Below are 19,425 nucleotides of genomic sequence, written 5' to 3' on the forward strand. Positions count from 1 at the left end.
AAGTGCTGTCCACCCTTAGCCTTCTCTTATCCATGTGGAGCATTCTAAGTCATCTCACCCACTCATCTGGGATACCAATCTGTGCAGTACAAGGGTGTATATGTGGATGACTGCTTTAAAAGGCTTTTGACTTTTGGGGACATAAACTGTTTTAGAGTGTGGCTTTTTGCCTATGTCTACCCTTGTTAACCTCAAAAAAAAAAAAAAAAGTTAACCTAAAGTGGCCAGTAAAAGTGTGGTGGCAATTATGCAGCTATTCATTGCTTAAACATTTTTGGGAGTAAGTTGGGGAAGACAAAAATGCTTCCCTAATGGAGAAATTGTACTCTGAAGTTTCCAAAATTCCCTTATGCTTTCACTGTTCTACAAGTTCTGGGAATGTGGAGCTGATGCTTTGACAGCTCTACTTTCTTGAAAGCTTTCTTTTTACATTTAAGAGGCATTAAATTTAGGGGAGGCTGGGTCATTCGTGGTACATTTGTGTACAGAAACTTTTTGTCACATGCGACTCCTTCATGTGCTTGATGTGACTGGTCTTGGAGGTTACATAATAAAGATCTGCTTTAACCAGATCTAAGCAGAACTGATAGGATTTTCTTATAATCTAAGCAGGAATTCATGGTTGTTTTGTATTAGTTTAGGATGCACATTATTGGAATCTTATTAAGCCTGCTTTCCAAATTAGATTTATAAATACTAATTTTTTGGGAGTATTTTATTTTACGTTTTGAGATTATTCTTCTGCCTTTTATCTTTGTAAATTAGAATATTTAGCTTTTGAAACCCAAGCATCCAGTACTGGGCTCTTTCACAAAGATGAACACTGTAGTATAAATCCCAGTCATAAAAATAACCTGATCTTCACAAGGTCGTTGTATTCCTTCATTGGGGGAGAATTACTTGGTTAAGAGATGGTGAGATGTCGTGGTAGTGCTGGGCACATCAGATGAAAAGCAGAGGCTATGGTGCCTTTTATTTTTTCATTCATCCTGTGCCTAGGGAAGGTGCTGATGCCCCTCTCCGCCCCGTGTCCTGACCTTTCATCTCTCTTGCCACGTCTGTTCTCTTTGCCCAGCTGCTCCAGGATTCTTTTCAGCACACCTCTCTGTGCCAGCCTGTATTCTATACCTAGACTGTAACAGGTTTTTTGTTTTTTCCAGACAGCCCTTTGAGGGCTGTAGATGTAGGAAATGTTGGTTTTATGGAAGGAGTTGACTGTTGGGTGAGTGTTGAAGGGAATTTCTGAGATGAATCATTTTTGATACCAGTGGTTCTTTGAAGTGATTTGAGTTTCTGCTTTTTTCTCCTTAAGGTGTTTTTAACATTAAAAATAGTTATAGAGTCCCCTCAATTATTCACCAGCCCTTGAATCCTTGTCTCTAGTAGTTTACCTGCTCACATTTCCTCTTAATTCTTATATCATCAAACATTTTGGATAAGCTAGTGATTCCATATCCTTTCTATGTTGAGAAAGTTCAAATAAACATGTAGTGACTCTGTGTCTTGAGGAACTAATACATTTCAAAAGGTAATTATTCCCATTGTTTGCCCATGATGTGATGAGCTAAACTCGGTAAGTTATTACATGGAATTGTTTGTGTGTGGTTCATTTTCCTCCCATCATAATAAGAGACACATTCCTGTTTTAATGCATTGCTATACCTTTCTAGATGCTAGCCTTAAGCTTCCGTGGTTGAGTGAAAACAGCAGTGATAGTAAGGAAAGTTAAGTAAACTGAAATTTAAAAGGCCATAGAGTACATTTTGGTAAACCAAAATATTGCTTGGTGGCATAAAGCCACAGATCCATTCCAAAAAAGAAAAAAAAAAAACATGCGGAAATGTGGTTTTACTGTCTGTCAGGCAGTCTGTTTCAACTGTCAGAAACATACGTTGCTTTATGGGGTGGTGATTTTTTTTTTTCCCAAGTCTGACCGCATCTTTTAATTTCCTTCATTCTACCCAAACCTCCTACTACACCCCCTGTGTATCTGGTGCTAATTTATAGCCATTTGAATGTAATGACAGATCATTAACCAGCCAAAGGGTGGGCACTTGTGGCAAAAGCTTCTTTCTTGGGTGTGCCAGTTACGAGTTCTGTGTTTTGGGTAACTGTCAGAGCACAGCAGCTGTTCTTGTCAGGATCTTTGGAGGTAGTTTTTAAGTGTTTTGTTTTTGCTTTCAAAAAGTAATATTAAAGAAAATTAGATATTAAAGAAACGTTAGAAAGCAAAACTAGGCAATGCAAGAACCTATGCTGTCTTAACTCCTGACCAGGCAAAGGCCAAAGGCTGACTTCACGGTATTTTTACTGCATGTACTGTGTCTGATGGAGGGATTACATCCCCCTCATCCAAAAATGTTGTTTGAACCGCTGCAGTGGCTCATGCCTCTAATCCTACCTACTTGGGAGGCTCAAGAGAGAAAGGATCATGGTTCTATGACAGCTGGGCCGGAGAAGTGTGTGAGACCTCTTCTCAACCAAACGTTGGGTGAGAGAGCATGCTGCTAGCATGTACATAGGAGTCTTGAGAAACTGGGCCTAGGGTGCACACCTGTCATTCAGCTATGGTGGGAAGCAAAAAATAGAACCGTGACCCAGACATGCACCTGCGTAGGAAGTGACACCCCTGTCTCAAAAGGAACCAGTGCAAGGAAGGCCTGGAAACATGGTCCTGCAAAAGAGAACCTGTCCAGCAAGTCCAAGGCTGTAAGTTCAAAACCTCGTACTGTCCCCTACCCCTCAAAAAAAGCGGTTGAGGTTTGGGAATAATTATAAAATAGACTATATGCTTTTAATTACGTAGATCATAGTAAAGCAAACGATTGATAGGATGAAACCTTAGATCTTCATAAGCATTTTTTGATCTTATGATCATTATTGATTTCTTCTTTTTTTTTTTTGTAACAGGAAACACAAACTTAAATGTCTTTTAGGATCTGGTTCTAGTTTAGCCAGTAACTTCTTGTGAGTGGCATTGTTAAATTACTGAACTTTTTCAATTCTTAGTTCCTCATACATAAGCCAGAGGAGTAAACCTAGATTGGTATTCTTTTCTCCTCTACCCTAGATCAGTATTTTTTTTTTTTAAATAAAATGCTTGGGCATTGGAATTTTTCTGGAAGCTTCAGAGTGATTTCAGTGCACAACTGGATTGAAGACCAATGAATCTGAGCAGTACAACTCAGACTTTAATGTGCATCGAAATCCTCTGGGATCATGTTGAAATCAGATTTATTTGTGCAGATCTTGAGCTGGTGCCCCCTGTTCCCCAATCCATCCAGAGCTGATGTGCCGCTGGTGCTGTTGGTCTCCTGACCGACAGCCAGGAGTCAGTCTCAGAAGAGTTCCTTCGATGGTATTTCTTATCTCCATGTGATTCATGGGGGCTCAGGTGCTTTTTTAATGAGATACCAGATTGAGGATATCAAGATTGGAAGGGTGTATCTGCATAATCTCTCCTTGGTTAAGTTCCAGAATCAAGCCTTTTTGGAATAGTTCTGTATATTGAAGTCATTTTAGTAGGATAGTCAGTAAGGTGTATGAAGGGTTTTACATTTGCAGATTCAAACAACCTGATTAAACCTATTTGAGAAATAAAATTGTGTTTGTACTGGCCATATCCAGTCATCATTCCATGCAAAGTAACTTATAACAACTATTTACCTAATATTTCTACTGTGTTACATACTATAAGGAATCTAGAGGTGATTTTACGTACACTATACTTGTATATAAAATGGTATCTTATGAAAGAGACCTGAACACTTGGTAATTTTGGTATGTCCAAGAACCTTAGAACCAATTCCTGAGGATTACAGAGGCATGACTGTACCTTGCTTTAGGTAGTAGTTTGCTGGTTTGTAAAACTTACAGAGAGGAGAGTGGTATTTTCCTTTTTCTGCTTTGCTCATGGAGACCCCTTTCAAACATACATACAGGTACCCTGCCCATGTTGACTTAGCACCTGGCTGCATTTAGTGTGAACTGGCATTTGAGCACATTCACTCTTGAAAGTTTACTAAACACAAGTTAAAGCAAAATCTTCATTTGGAAGTAGATTTTGTTGTGGAAGAAACTCAAGCACAGTTAAGCTGTAAAGTTTTTTTCCAACCCTATCATTTGGTAAAAAAAAAAAACTAGTTATAATTCCCAGTCCTTTATTTTTGTTTGTAGTAGCATAACTTCAGACTAGAAGGAAGCATGATTTAGTGGGAAGAGCACCTGAGGTACTAGTTTAATCTTTCAGTCACTTTTATTTCATAAGTAGTTTATAATTATTTAGCATCTATAAAGAAGCCAGGGAGGGGATTAAGGAATTCTCCAGTTATTAGGCCTGTTCTGGAGAATTTTGTTGCATTGAAGGAACATAATCAATCAGGTACTATAAATTTTAAGCCAACAGAAAACGATTTGAAATTTAGGGTATTGCTTTGACCAGTGTTGGGCTTAGAGTATGGTCATGGGTTGGTGCAGCTCTGTCAACTATTGGTAAAAGACAAAGTAATTGGGAACTTCTGTGAATGTAACTTTAGCATGCCTTATCTTTAAAACACAAAGCAAGAAAAACCTACCTAAGCAAATTAAGTAGTAGATTTTTTTTTTAAAAAAAATCTAGGCATAAACCCTTTTTCTTTTTTCTGTTTGGTAACAGTTTGAGGGCAAGCAATTATTTTTATTTATTTTTATTTTTTATTTTTTGTTGGTTCTGGGGCTTGAACTCTGGAACTGTGCACTGTCCCAGAGCTCATTAGCTCAAGGCGAGCGCTCTACCACTTGAGCCACTGCACCATTTCTATTTTTTTTGGGTGGTTAATTGGAGATAAGAGTCTTGCAGACTTTCCTGCCTAGGCTGGCTTTGAACTGCCACCCTCAGATCTTAGCCTCCTGAGTAGCTAGGGTAAGAGGCATGCGTTACTTCCCCAGTAGACAATTTTCTTATAATAGTACTTTAGAAAACTTTATCTGTAGAGATTTTTATAAGCTTGGAATAGCCTGGAGCCAGATGCCTTTGAGTCAGGTTTGTTATCCGAGCTACTCCGGTGTGAGTTGGAAAATCTTGGTTCAGAACCAGCCCCTGCAGAGATTCTATCTCTGATTTACCAGACAAAGCCAGGCTGGAGGCATGGCTCAAGTGGTAAAGTGCCGGCTGTGAGAAAGCAAACCAAGTGAGCTTGAAGCCTTTATTTCAAGGCCTACAAAGAGACTGAGATTGTAGCTCATAAAATGGTGTGTAACATGAAAAAGCATTGCGATTAAAGGTAGGATCATGTTCAAGACATGGCAGGTGTGTGCAGCACAGTGAAGGCAGTTGACAGAATCAGAAGTTGGAAGCTATATAACTTATAAACTATATAAGCTATATAGTTTAGGTTGTGCTTTGGTTAATGTAAAACTCACAAATTCTGTTAAGTACTTTGAAGTACTTACAAAGACATTTAGCTGTTCATCTTTTATAGTCTGCACAGTGGAAAAAGCATATTCCTACAAATCCTACATAGTAAAGAGAGCAAGACCAGTCCTTTGCCAGTAGCCAGACTGTCTTTTCTGGGTCACAGTGCCTGAAAGTGAAGAAACAGTAAATTTTATGGCCTGACCTCACTCCTTGCCAATCAGTGAGCAAGCACTGTCTGTGTTACTGTCCCATTGAGTCTGCCCTCCCACTCCCCTCTAGATCTGTCCTCAGCCTCTTGGGCCCTGCAGCCCTTCCCCTGTAGAGTATAAATTAGTGAGGGATGCTCTCTTAATTGAGAGGTAGAAAGAGCCCTAAGCTGGAATCAATATCTCAAATACATCCACTCAATTTGTAATGCTATCTAATCTCCTGTCTGTCTTCAGACAGAACTAACTTACCTTAAGGGACTTTATTCATACTCCTGCCGTCATACATTTTTCTGCCATCCAGATATGGGCAGCTGTTGTTCCCATTTCATGGTTGTAGAATGGAGTTTGGACCCATTTGAGGTTTGCTTCAAATTGTGGTTCAGCTAGGTTAGTAATTAGAAAGCCACTGTGCCTTTTGAGACTCTATAGTTGCATCATTCATAATAGCTGGTGTATTTTTCACGTTTTGTCACTTGAGTCTGAATTCTTCCCATGCTTTCCCATAACTGTTACTCCAAATAAACGCTGACATAAGCCTGTGACTTGCCTATTTGAATGCACGATGGATCCAGTCTTACATGCAGTTAATCAAGTCCAAATCCAGTGCAGCCACACATGCTGCTTGGTGTCCTTTTCTGACCGTCATCCCGGTGACAATTGAGCCTTCTAGAGTCTTATGTGTGGGTTATGTTACCTCTTAGCTGTCTTTTGTCCCATAGCCTATTCCTTTGTATGTTAGGGAATCGCATTCGATTTCTTAAGGGTCTTGACCCTTGAGAATCTTACCAGTATTTCCAGCATGTCTCCATCTTCTTCATCTGCCTGGTTTTTGTTAGGTAACCTCATTCACTCTGTTAAGTAGATGATTCTTACTCCTCCCTCCTATTTAAAAGAAACATAAAACAAAACAAAAAACCATCCTGACCTCGTCTCTGAATCTATCCTGTCATTTCCCTGTGGTGTTCACCTCCCCAGTTCCCCGATGATGAGCTTTCCCACACGTCTGCCCGAGGGCCAGTGAGTCCATCCGAGGAAATGCCAGCCTCTCCCTTCTACTTTCTCAAGTCAAACCCAAAGGGGGAGCAGTGGTTGTCTCCCTTCCCTGTAATTTATTAGCCACCCCCCGCCAGTCCTGTGCTCATTGTTCCTCTCACAGATGTTCACCTCTCGCTATCTTTCTGATGGATCGTGGTTACTTCTTTAACACTTTACTCTTACGTGGCTGTAACTGTGAAATGGGGACACGATTGATCTTCTTAAAGTTGCTGTGAGCATGAAGTGAAGGCCCAGGCATACCACACATATACTCTCTGTGGATGTTAGGATGGAACTCAGGACCCAGTCCCCTTCACACCATATTCACAGTGGCACTGCCTGCAATGTGGTAATCTGGTCCTAACTGGTCTACCTTGGAGGTAGACTTTTATGGTGCTTCCATTGCAGCCTCCTTTTGTGCTGTCGCTTTCCCCATTCCTGTTTCCTGTTCTTGTAACTGTCCTCTGATGGTACATCCAGCTAAATTTTTTAGCGTGCTATCTGCTTCCCGATTCCTCTCTTTGCCTTTCAGACTCCCCCCACCCATCATTTATTCAGGGTGAAGAGTCCGTGTTAATAATTTAAATATACCTTGTTTGCCACTGTTAGTCTCATTTAGTAAGTTATGGGCTCTATAAACCCTCTGTTCCTCTGCCATCTAGGATTGTGGCACAGAACCTGATGGAGCAGTAGGCAATTATTAAACATTGTGGATATAGCTCAGCACTGGTGGTTCACGCCTGTCATCCTAGCTACTCAGGGGGCTGAGATCTGAGGATCACAGTTCAAAGCCAGCCCAGGCAGTAAAGTCCATGAGACTCATTTCCAATAAACCTCCAGAAAACCGGAAGTGGCACTGTAGCTCAAGTGGTAGAGCACTAGCCTTGAGCTGAAGAGCTGAGGGACAGCGCCCAGGCCCAGAGTTCAAACCCCACGACTGACCAAAAAAAAAAAAAAAAAAAAAAAATTGGGGATATGTTACAAAAGGGAATTCTTCTACTTTGGGGCTTTGATTTCTAGGGCTCTTACTTATGCCATCCAAGGTAGTTAAACATTCAATGTCGGTTACTGTGTTTATTCCAGTTTAGTTTTTTCCCTTATAGGACATACACACTTCAAGGATTCAAGGTAATTCTGCATCCATTATACCTTGTACCAAAGCTCTAAGCTTTGAGTAGGAACCGGTACCTGAAACCATCTTGTTTCTTAAATCTTGGATACTTCGGGAATTTATCTTGTTCTTATTCCAAAATTATCTTTGATTCTCCATCTTTCCTTTTGTGGCATGTTCTGTAGATCTCTTCTTTCAAATATAATACTTACCAAGAAGTGGGAGGAGGGCAGAAATGCACTGAAGTGTTCTGACCTGTTTGGGATTTTCCTTGTTTCTTGGGGGGATTGTCTTTGTGAGAGTCTTGCTGCTGCTTTGTGTGGCCATCAGAACGTTCTATAATCTGGTCCCGGGGGTCCCCTTCTTCTCTTAGTTTTTTGTTTTGTTTTTTCCTTCAATTGTGTGCATCTTGGGCGCTGGCTTAAGGTTTTCAGTTGGGATCACTGGAAGCTTACACTGGATAGTGAGTGTGGGTGCTGAGCATGGAGACTGGGATTGAATGGGTCGAGGGGGAGGCCTGTGAAAAGCCCTCTTGTAAGGCTAGAAATCACTTACCAGCCGCTTCACCCAGAATATTCTCTCCTCAAAGAGCCTTGAGGAGAGAAGGTTCCAGAAAAGGTCGAGGAAGTTCAAGTTCTATTGCTTTTTATGTGTTTCTTTACACAGATTTATAGCTGCTCTCAAGTGAAAGGCGTCAGGTTTTCCCTCAGGAAAGAGAGCGGTTTACTTCTGCGTAGAGCAAGGCCGTCCAATCAGGGATCTCTTTACTTCCATAGTTGGTAACGAACATCTACAAAATGCGGTCTGGAACATGCTTTGGGAGATGTGGTCATCCACATTTCAACCTTTGTCCTCCTTTGATTATCTTATCCAGCCCAGAGCCAGCCCCTGACCTTAGTGCTCTCTGTGCCCTCCTAGTGAGTTTTTGTTGTTCCTTCACCTCTGAGTTCTTCATGTGCTTGGATAAGTGCGCCTATCTTCCTGCCCCTGTGAGGTGAGCTTCATTGTCGACAGCAGCGTTCATCTTGCTCATTTTACCCCTGTGTCTCCATTCAGCACCCTTCAAGAATCCCAAGAGATATTAGGAAACTAATAAATGTTTGGGGAATAGAAATAAAGGTAGCAGTGCATGCATGGCTTTTTTAAATGTACATCTTGAACTGCCCTTATAATTTCATTAAAAAACCAAATGCCGGGCGCTGGTGGCTCACGCCTGTAATCCTAGCTACTGAGGAGGCTGAGATCTGAGGATCACGGTTCAAAGCCAGCTCCGGCAGAAAGTCCATGAGACTCTTATCTCCAGTAAACCACTAGGAAACTGGAAGGGGAGCTGTGGGTCAAGCGGTAGCGCACTCGCCTTGAGCTGTAGAGCGCAGGGACAGTGCCCAAGCCCAGAGTTCAAGCCCTGCAACCGACAAAAAACAAAACAGAACAAAAAAAACTAAAAACTTGAGGTACAAATGTGACCTTTCATATCACTGTGTTTTATCTCTGTGTATTCAGCAAACCCTCAGTTGAATCCATTCGGGGAAAAGAGGTGATTCTGCTGTAAATATGTACAGATACTTGTTTCTTGTCATCGTTTCCTAAACAGTAGAGTATACAACACCTATTTACATTACATTTGCCATCTATTCAATATTGTAATGTGTGGGAAGGTAGGTATAGGTTTTATATAAATGCCATGCTGTGTTATATAAGGGACTTGAATGTCCTTAGATTTTGATCTCTGTACATTAAGTAACTAAAAATGTATACTTACAAATAGGTAGTATATTGGTAAGCATACAAAAAAGTATGACATTTTGGTAAGTATACAAATACATTGTATACACTGTAAACAAATAGGCAGTATATACTGGGAGTATATACTTAGAGCAGTTTAATTTTTAAAAATTTATTTTCAATTTTCTCAAGTTTCTAGTAGAGTTAAAAAAGAAAACAAGCGAAAGAAGATGAGAGCCTGCTTTAGGAATAATCTGTAAATGTTCTGATCACAGGGGGATCTCTGTAATGTTTGAGTTGCTCAGCTTATGCCAGGAAGCTTCTCCCAGCCTCTGAGCATCGTAATTTTGTAAACCCTTTCAAGAAGCTCAGTGAATGATGGCTTACTTAATACCATTCCAGTGGCACAAAGTAAAACCAAAGAAAGGCTGGGAGTTAATTTGCTCTTAGGATCAACTTTCCTGATTATTAAGTACCTCAACAACAGCCTTCACCATCAGAAACGGTGAGGAAGCAGTTTGTATCAGAACACATGTGTGGGATCCCTGCCCAGGGGTGAAGGGACAAGTAAAGGTGTGGAACTTCCTGAACCTTCTTCAGTAGTGCTTCAAATAAATGGCTTTTTCTTGGAAGGTATTCTCACACTGCAGATGTGTTCATGCACCCCAGGTCTGGATCCCATGGTCCAATTTTACTTTTTCTTTTGGTCGGTCATAGGGCTTGAACTCTGGGCCTGGGCGCCGTCCCTGAGCTCTTCAGTTCAAAGCTGGCACCCTACCACGTGAGCCACAGCGCCACTTCCCCATGGTCCAATTTTGAACAGTGTGAATAAGTATGAACTGCTTCTCTATATCCTGAAACCTGTAATTTCTGAGATCCGTTTACGTATTTGAATTACTAGAAACTGCTCTTCTCCTTCCTGTGAGCCAAGACATAACCATAACATGATGAGGGCCTGTCCTTGGCTTATAATATTAATTTATTTTAGATACCATTCTAGGCATTTACTCTGAACTTCAAATACGGCTTGGTGTGCCATCTTAATATGTATACCAATTTCCAATTACTCAGGTGCTTAGTAAGCTGGTACAAATGATCTTAAAAGGAGGTTGAGCTGTGTCTCCTTCATGAGGTTCCTAAAATCATCTTTTAAACTTTGTTTCCTGCCAAGGATTCAGAATGGAAGCTTTGGTTATTTCCTCATCAGTAAGGAATTGTCCAGAATGAATTTGCATGTCCTCTTGCTACCCACTGAGGTTATTTGTTACTCTTTCTTGGGCTTTTGAGCAGCCAAAAAGCCAGAAAAGATGTGTGCTCGGAGGTTAAAGAAACCAGATCAGAACACAAGCAAGTGTTGGGCAGATGGCTACTCCTTAACGGCTGATTTGGTGATGTGACAATTCCAAACAGTTGGGAATGTTTGCAAAAGAATTTACAGAGTTTCACCTGGACTGTACGGAGAGTATCTTCCATAGAGGAACCATTAGCACCATTAGCCTGTGGAGAGATCTCTGCCTTCATCAAGCCCCATGTTCTCAACCACGGTGCTCTATCTACATGAGGATGGGTGTATGCTGTGGTCCAGTGGTGTCAGATGTCACCTTCACCTTAGATTTGCAAAAAGTGTACCCTTTGAGGCCCTTCTGTAGTCTATATTTAAACATCTCCAGGAGATTAGTTGTGCACATTAAAATTTGAGAAGCAATCATGTAGTCCACCATTTGCACCACATGTAGGAAGAGGTAATTTCAGATGATTAAAGATGTTGTTGAGAGAGACAAGAATAGGGGTCAAGTGTGGTGTCTCACTCCTGTAATCCCAGTGTTTGGGAGGCAGGTATTGGGAGGACCATGGTTCAAGGCCAGCCTGGGCCACAAAAAGAAAAAATAACAAGCTAGCAAGGTCCTGTCTCATCCAGTAACCAGACCTTCTGGTTGTGTGCACTCGTGATGAAGGATTGTGGTCCAAGGCTGACCCCGGGCCCAAACTCAGGAGGTTACACCTGACAAATAAAACCCGTGAGAGCTAAGGGTGTGACGCAGTGAAGAGCACCCGCCTGACACACCCCAATGATGCCCAAAATATGCTGGGCGAGGAAGGGAAGACAGGCTAGGGAGCGGTGAAAGAGGCATTAATCAGTGAAGGCCTGGGTGCAGACCGGGGATGGGGAAAGAGCCCTGGGGTAGTGTGGGGAAGAGGTTCCAGGTGGAGGGAAGAGGAGGTTCAGAGGCACTTTTAGCTCCTTGCAGGCTCTGCCTTCTGTCCTGGCCAGGGCCTGGGATGCACTTGCTCACCTGGTCTCAACCTGGCAGCAAAAGCGGCAGTGTATGGCTCATTGATAGCTGGGCCAGCAGAAATAGTCAGCACTTAATTTTGATCAGAGCTGGCTACTTCCTGCAGTGGGAAAAGAAAGGAATCAGAGGGATGTTTCTTCAGTGATGGCTTTAAAGAGTGGACATTTTCATATAATTAGGAGGGAGAGAAGCAACTAGAGGGTATGCTAAAATTGGAGTAGGAAAAAGAAATGCTGAGGAATGTGGCCACGGTGGAGAGTTAGTAAAAATTGAAAATAAGAAGACAAAGATAAGGAAGTTTAAGCATAACTAAAGAAAAATATCTCACATGGCTTTCCTTGTAGGAAAAGTAGCTTGTTTCTTCTCTGGGTAAATAGGTATCCTTGATGAGCTCTTCTTAAGAACGATTAGTCTGTTTGGTTTTATTCCTGTATCTAAAGGTTTACCTCTTCAGGCATTGCTCATATTATTTTGATCATATTAGTCATACTGGGAAAAATGAAGATGAATGTTCTCCATCGACGGTGATCTCTGGAGTGCACTCTACCGTGCATGAGCCACACCTCCAGTCCAGCAGTTTTCTGGATAATTGGAGATCAGAGTCTCCCAGACTTCTTGCCAGGCTGGCTTTAAACTGTGATCCTCAAAGCTCAACCTTTGCAGTGGTGGTTAGCATCAGAAGCATGAGTCACAGGTGCCCTGTGGTCGCTGGATTATTTTTCCCCCTTCCTTATGGATAAGTAAGAAAATGCTTCATTGCAAATTCACATTTAAAAGCAACGTGTGATGAAGAGAGAGAGAAGAAACAAATGAGAAAGTCACTGGCAGATTTCTAATTTCGGAGTGCTGAGGAAAGAAGCCTTTTGCACAGTCTGGGTGTCGAAGCGGTCAGTGTAATCAGGTTCTCTGGGTGTCGAAGCGGTCAGTGTGATCAGGTTCTCTGCCTAGCTCTCCTTTACGCCGTCGAATCTACAACAGAGTCATTTTCTTTTCCTATTCCTGCTGGCATTCCTCCCCCCCCCCATCCTTCCTTTCTGTTTTCCTGTCCCTTACTAAGATGAATATAATGATAGTACTACTTGCAGTATTTTTTTAGAGATTTGAAATCTCTGTATGAGTGATTATACACCAGGCAACAGGATTGTCAACCTCAGACTTAATAGTAAATCATTCTATTACTCTTGAATTTGAGCAGTATTAAACTTAGTCATCAGAACCCCTATATGTTCCGGGCAATAAGTACCTATGAAAGATTTTCCTTGAATACCCTCTAAAAAGCCCAAATGATGAGATAAAGGGATGCTTTTTTGGAACCATTGTAACAACAACAACAACAACAAAAAAGTTCCATAAAATACCATGTTACTTTTGGTGGGAACACACTGAAATAGTTCTATGAAATGTAGGTACACCAGGATTCTCTTCAGGAAGGGCATTGCCCTGCTTATTCCTTCACAAGCCCACAGTAGCACCACATTTCTTGTTGTACAAAGAGTGAGGTACTTGAATATATCTAGTTGAATGAGTTGCACAGAGTTCTTTATCACATGCAGTAAACTGACATAAATGTGAGTTCAAATTACAAACCATGTGGATGTTGGTTTGGTTTTACCATCAGTAGAATCATTGTTTAAACACAGTGGGGGAAATAGGAAGAATAAAAAATGGGTGAATAACTAGAGCTTGGATATTACTCAATACTATGACTTGAGTAACTAAAAAACAATATGCTGTTCTCATTAGAGGAAGTAGAATGGGCAGAGCTTCTAACAGGTCTAAATACTTTGCCGAAGAATCTTGGTAGTTGATTAGTCTTCTGAAAACTGAAAGATAACACTTTTTCTTATAATGCTATTTATTGCTTTCATTAAACAGTATTAAGTATTTTGTACAAAATATGCACCTAATCTAAATTTTTAGCTATCTAGCGTACCAACTTTCTTTCTAGTAGTGCTGATGATATATTTGATCTAAAGAGCTTCTTAGAGAAGCATTATTCTAGTCTCTTTTTTTTAAGTATATAAACTTGGTTTTAACCATTAGATATTCTCATCTGTTTGCTGAAAATGAATTTTGATGTCAATACCTGAGGTAACTGACTTAAAACAGAAAAGGTTTTCTAGAGGCAAAGCTCAGTGATAGAATGCCTGCCTAGCAAGTACAGGTCTTTGAGTTTAAACCCTAGTCCCTCAAAAAGAAAGAAAGTCATTTTCTTTCACTGTGTTGGAGATTTTTGGAATTTCAATCCATGGCTTTTGGCAAGGTAATATGTCACAGTGGAGAGCATTTAGTGGTACAGACCTTCTCACCTTTGGGAAATGGAAAAAAGGGGGAGAAAAGGCTGAGGTCCCATATCCCCTTAAAGAGCAAGCTGTTTGATTTAAATTTTTCCCACTAGGCCCTACTTCCTAGCTTCTGTCATTGCCCAATAGTCCCATAGGCGGGTGATCATGCCTTAAGCATATGGCCTTTGGTCTCCCTTGTCCAAACCAGTGTCAGTTTAGAGCAATTATAGTACTTGAATTGTTTTCATTATGTTTAATTTGGAATATTAGTAAGATGGAAAGAAATTTTTGTCCTTTGACTTAAATGTCGAGTTAGGTATGATCAATTCCAGTAGTTTTGAAGTTTCTAAGAGAATTTGAGACAAATTGATGACCAATCAAAATTATTTATTTTCATCACATTTGAGGTCTCTGTTTATACAAGAGTTGAGGGGATGTGATGAATAAATACTTAAAGTGCATTGATTCTTTGAAAAAATGTGAAAAAACTAGTATAAAGTACTAGTATAGAATACAAGTTAGTGGTAAAATGTTATTTTTCAAGAACGTTTTTCTGAAAGTGTATTTTTTCCCAAATAGTTCCCTAATAATGCTTTGCTACTATTTTATTGTAATAGTACATATATAGTAATTTTGTTCAGATTTTGATAAGATGCTAAAACTTCTTTGAACCTTTTTAAAACCCAACAATTTGTTATATAGTTTTGATTACTAAAAGAAATTCATTGTATTTTTTCTCAAGTATATTGCTAAAATAGTTTTTCAGGAAAGTATATAGGCAGAAAATCTAAATAAGAATTAGATTTTTATTATCAGGTCCCATTTGGGGGAATGTAGCTGGGATTCAAATAGAGATCTAACTCAGTTCTCCCTAAATGACTAATTTATATTATAAAAGGAAACATGTATGTGTGTGATATTGGGTGCTTTAATGTTTGTTACTTTTTGATACGTTGAGTTGTGGTGTTCTTTTCAGTGTATATCGCTTTTTATGATGTAAAGTAGTTACTAAATATTTTTGAGTATTAAAGAGCGTGGCGTAGGGCTTGAAAGCTTCTTCTCAGGGTTTGCCCGTTTCATTGCTGAGTGGTCATGTTGTTTAATGTCCACTGCCCATGTCCACTTGCGACTTCCCCTGTTAACATTCACCTGCCAGATTTTGAACACATAGCCAAGAGTTTCCTGTTTTGTTTTTGTTTTTGTTTTTGTTGTTATTACCGTTTTCTAAGAGATTTCAGCAAAACCAAGTTTCTTTTTTAGTAGGGACAATTATCATTTTTTACTGTCTCTTTTTATTGGCATACAATAGTTTCTAGTAAACGAGAAAGAAATAGAAAGTTAGTGAAAATATGTGTGTAACTTAACTATTTCTAAACAAGTGTCACTCTTCTTGAATGAATAGCTTGATGACTGGTGGCAAAGCTACATAATGAAAGTGTCCAAAATTGTCGAGTATTTGACAAAGTAGGGTTGCCAGAATGATCTTTTTTGTTTATTTTTCAGCCTGAATGATTGTCCTTTTATTGTAGCTATTACTGCTATTTTGGAATATCATGGACATCTAAAGGCAATAGTTTTAACAGCCTCCATAAAGCATCAAATGCCATTATAACATCCGTAATTCTGACAGCACTATTTCAGAATCTCTGTTTAAATGAACTATCTATCTGTGAATGTATTTGCTCAGGGATGCATGACCCACATCACCTATAAATTTGATTGGAAGCTACAGAGCTGGCACAGGGTGATGGGTAGCCGATTAGAGCCCTGATTAACCATGTGATTCAGAGGCTGGGAATATATTGTCTAAGCAAGATTCATCAGATGCAATCAGAATTTCAAGTGGTCAGAAGAAATTCAGCTGTGTGTCGTGGTTTTTCCTTCCCTAGTGCTGCTGTTCCTTCTATGTTGCCTTTTTCCCCTTTCTTTTTCCAATGCTGAAAAACGCTTCTTTGATGAATCTGCTCCTTACCCTAAAGCTGTCTGTCTGTTATTCATCAGAAAGCAGGTCGCAGTTCAGTGAGCAGAAGAAAAGATTTTAATAGAAGCTGTGCCAAGGGCTGTAATGCATCATTTTAGGGCCCTAATTACATTACAATGACAAATATCAATGGTGACAACAGCAATAACCTACATCCTTTAATGGCTGTGCTGGAAAAGGAGTTTGGGCCCCACGCCATTAGATTAGACTCAGTTTCAAAACACAGGCCATTAGAAGTGTGTGTCCACAGTATTATTGGCTGATAGCTGAAGCCCAGTGGAAAGGCCTGTAAATAAATGATGTCTCCCTAAAGCCTGTGTCCTCTGGGACAAAAGAGGCAAAATTAGATGACCATGGAAGCAGTAGTGTTTCCGAGGCAACTTTAGCTTTCAAAGTGAAGAATGACCCGCTTAATTTTATGAAATCTCAAGATCTCCCTCTCTTTCTCTTTCTTTCTCTCTTTCTCTCTGACACACACACACACACACACACACGCACACGCACACCACACACACACACACACACACACATACACACACACCTCTGCCAATTAGCCTGTTTATAAAAGTCCTTTGGCGTGACAACTATGAGAAATTAAGAAGTCTTTTAAACAAAAAAAGACCTTTAAATAAAGTTTGAAGAGTTACCCTTTTGTTCTATTCAGTATATGTATCAACATAGATGATTTCTGGTATTAATATTTTTTCCCCTGTATCTCAGTCTTTAAGAAAGGTTAAACTTTTTTTTCATTAGTTGTTGAGACTTAAAATAACTTAGGTCCAAAATTAAGGAACCAAATAACTCTTTGGTCTTTATTTTATCAGATGAATAGTTTCATTATGTAGGCAAACTAAGGAACTCAGTTTTCTTACATGCCCACACATTTTTCAACCCTCCTAGCAAGGGACTATTTTATTTATGTAAACAACATAATGAGGAAAATATGCTTGGCAGATGGTTCTAAGCATTAGAATCATCAGTTTGGTTTGCCCCAAAGTGTCTCATTATCTTTTATTCTCTCCCCCTCCACCTCTTCCTACAAACATCTGAACAACCAAATGCCTTTGAGACAGACTTTCAGCAGAATGGTACTCATTTTCTCAGCTCACCCTGGAATTTCACCCCATAACCACTGTGGTGTGTTCGTCCAGGTGGAGAGTGGTTTGGTGATTCCCACTGCAGCTTTTCATGGTGGTTTAAGCATTCTTCAAGGACGGCTAAGTGCTGCATGGGGTCCCAGCAGTAAATTAAATCAGGTCAGCACAGTTGGGTCCTTACCACTGCTTATTGGCGCTGGGTTTTTGTCTGTCCCGTTAGGAGAACAGGCTGAAGTGGAAAACTTAGGTTTTGAAACTGCGGGCTGAATTGGTGTTTTCTGTTGGCTGGCAAAGTGTGTAAGGTGCTGGCATTTAAAAGATTGCATACCTACAAAGTCAGAAGGACTGCAGATGAAAGAAGGAAGCCTCATTGTGTAAGCAGGGTGCTGCTGTCCCCCTGGGATTGAGCTAGCATGAGAAAGAGATGCTCTTGTCCTCAGGTGAAATGAGGAACTGACCCTGGATGGGATTTATTTTAAGAATGCCTCAGGAATAGTAATTGCTTTACATTTTTCTATCTTTTAACACTTCTTACCTCTCCTTTTTACTGCCCCATCATTCAAATATAAGATATTCTGTATGTGTGTATGTATGTATGTGTGTATGTATATTAAAAACTGTCTACTTATCAAAAAGTATGTAACATGCCACTTAAAAGGCAGAGTACCTTTTTAAAAAGGAAAATATAGTGGTGGTATTTTTCTTTCTGGCTAGATATGGGAAGTACTCACCTGTAATCCACGCCCTTCCGAGGCCGAGGCAAAAGGATCCTCAGTTTCAGGCCAGCGAGGGCTACGCATAGTGGGGCCCCATCAAAACAGAACAAAATTCTGCTTTCTGACGCTGTTGGCACTTGGTACTTTATTGCACATAGACAGAATGAAGATCGTGTTCCCAAGGAGGAGAACTCTTTTTTTTTTTTTTTTTTTGGTCGGTCGTGGGGCTTGAACTCTGGGCCTGGGCGCTGTCCCTCAGCTCTTCAACTCAAGGCTAGTCTCTAGATAACTTCACGTTGCTTTCTGCCACGTATAGTCAGAATAAACACACACACATGCACACGCGCACACACACACACACACACGTGTCTAGATTAACTTGCTCCTTTGGGTCTGGTGCTGTTCTTTCAGGAGATGTTTTCAAAGCAAAGTCCCCAAATGTAGTAGAGAGTTGGGATAGAGAGCAGACTGTGTGTTTATTATCACAACTCTTCAAGACGTAAAGAGTGTCATGAAAAACAACATGAGAATAGGCAAAGGGTACTGATGAAGACTTGAAACCTAATCTTTGAAAGAGGAAGGTTGGTGACCAAACTGTGCTGTTAATGTGCCATTGCTATCTGGGTTTCCTTTTAATGGACCTATTTGATGAGATCGTTCTCTTCTTCCATAGAAAATAACACCAGCCAGAATATTGCGTATTGTAAAGTTATCCTGTTAATATTTTGAGAATCTGTCATCAATTGACTCTTCTGTTTATTGCTTTCCTCTCTCTCTCTCTCTCTTTTTTTTTTTTTTTTTCCCTGCAGGCAGAGATTGTCAAGAGGCTGAATGCTATCTGTGCACAAGTCATTCCTTTCCTGTCCCAAGAGGTAAGGTAGTTGATTTCAGGCATTGGGCTTGAAGTTGCCATTTTAGTGATTTTGCAGCAAAGAGTGTGGAACTGATGTTGGCCTTGCCAGTTTCTTGGTGTCTGTATTTTACATTTCTAAGATACAGTGTTCTCATTCCAACTTTTACACCTTATTAACATTCAGTGGGATGTGATTTAAGTGTGTTTATATAGGGGACTATTTTCTAATGCGCTAAGCAAAATTCAGTTGTTAAAGTATGATATGCTGTTGCTCAGCATTATGCCTGTTTGTCATAATGTCATCTAATGGGGAAGTTTGAAAAATTACCAGCAAAATAAGAGCATGTTTTACATTTCTGTCATTGAGCAGTCATAGTTGGCAGAAGATACATCAAAAAGTAGTAAGCAAGTGAATGTAACTTTTGGCTGGCTGTTTCTGAGAAATCATTGACTATTACCTGACTAAGTCTCAGAATAAATTTTCTATTCATTGTGGAAAAAGCAATGCAAGGTGACCTGAGTGGCCTTGTGTCTCTGAGTGTCCCTCTTCTCCAGACCAGGCCTTGTTGACAGGGCCCTCGTGCTTTGCTGGTGCCTCCCATGCACAATCACTAGTTTTGTCTTGCTCACCCCCAGACCAGGTCTCTCTGTCTACAGATCTGTGCAGATCGGGATGAGGCGTGGCATTTCTAGTGCTTGGTGGCCGCCTTGTGCTCCCTGCCCT

General features: G+C 40.3%; 1 protein-coding gene across 9 annotated transcripts in view; it reads left to right on the forward strand.

The window, feature by feature from the left end:
- LOC138837023 (transducin-like enhancer protein 4) overlaps positions 1–19,425 on the forward strand; it is a 142,352-nt gene that overhangs the window by 15,411 nt on the left and 107,516 nt on the right. For 6 of the 9 annotated variants that reach the window (XM_070035797.1, XM_070035798.1, XM_070035804.1 and 3 more), the window contains exon 5: positions 18,658–18,720. The exons of the other annotated variants lie outside the window; for them this stretch is intronic. In XM_070035797.1, coding sequence (XP_069891898.1) covers positions 18,658–18,720 — 63 coding nt within the window. The remainder of the gene's footprint in view (positions 1–18,657; positions 18,721–19,425) is intronic. 9 annotated transcript variants of the gene reach the window in all.

Source organism: Dipodomys merriami, unplaced genomic scaffold (assembly GCF_024711535.1).
Source record: "Dipodomys merriami isolate MVZ:Mamm:240054 unplaced genomic scaffold, mDipMer1.0.p SCAF_26, whole genome shotgun sequence".
NCBI classification, from domain to species: Eukaryota; Metazoa; Chordata; class Mammalia; order Rodentia; family Heteromyidae; genus Dipodomys; species Dipodomys merriami.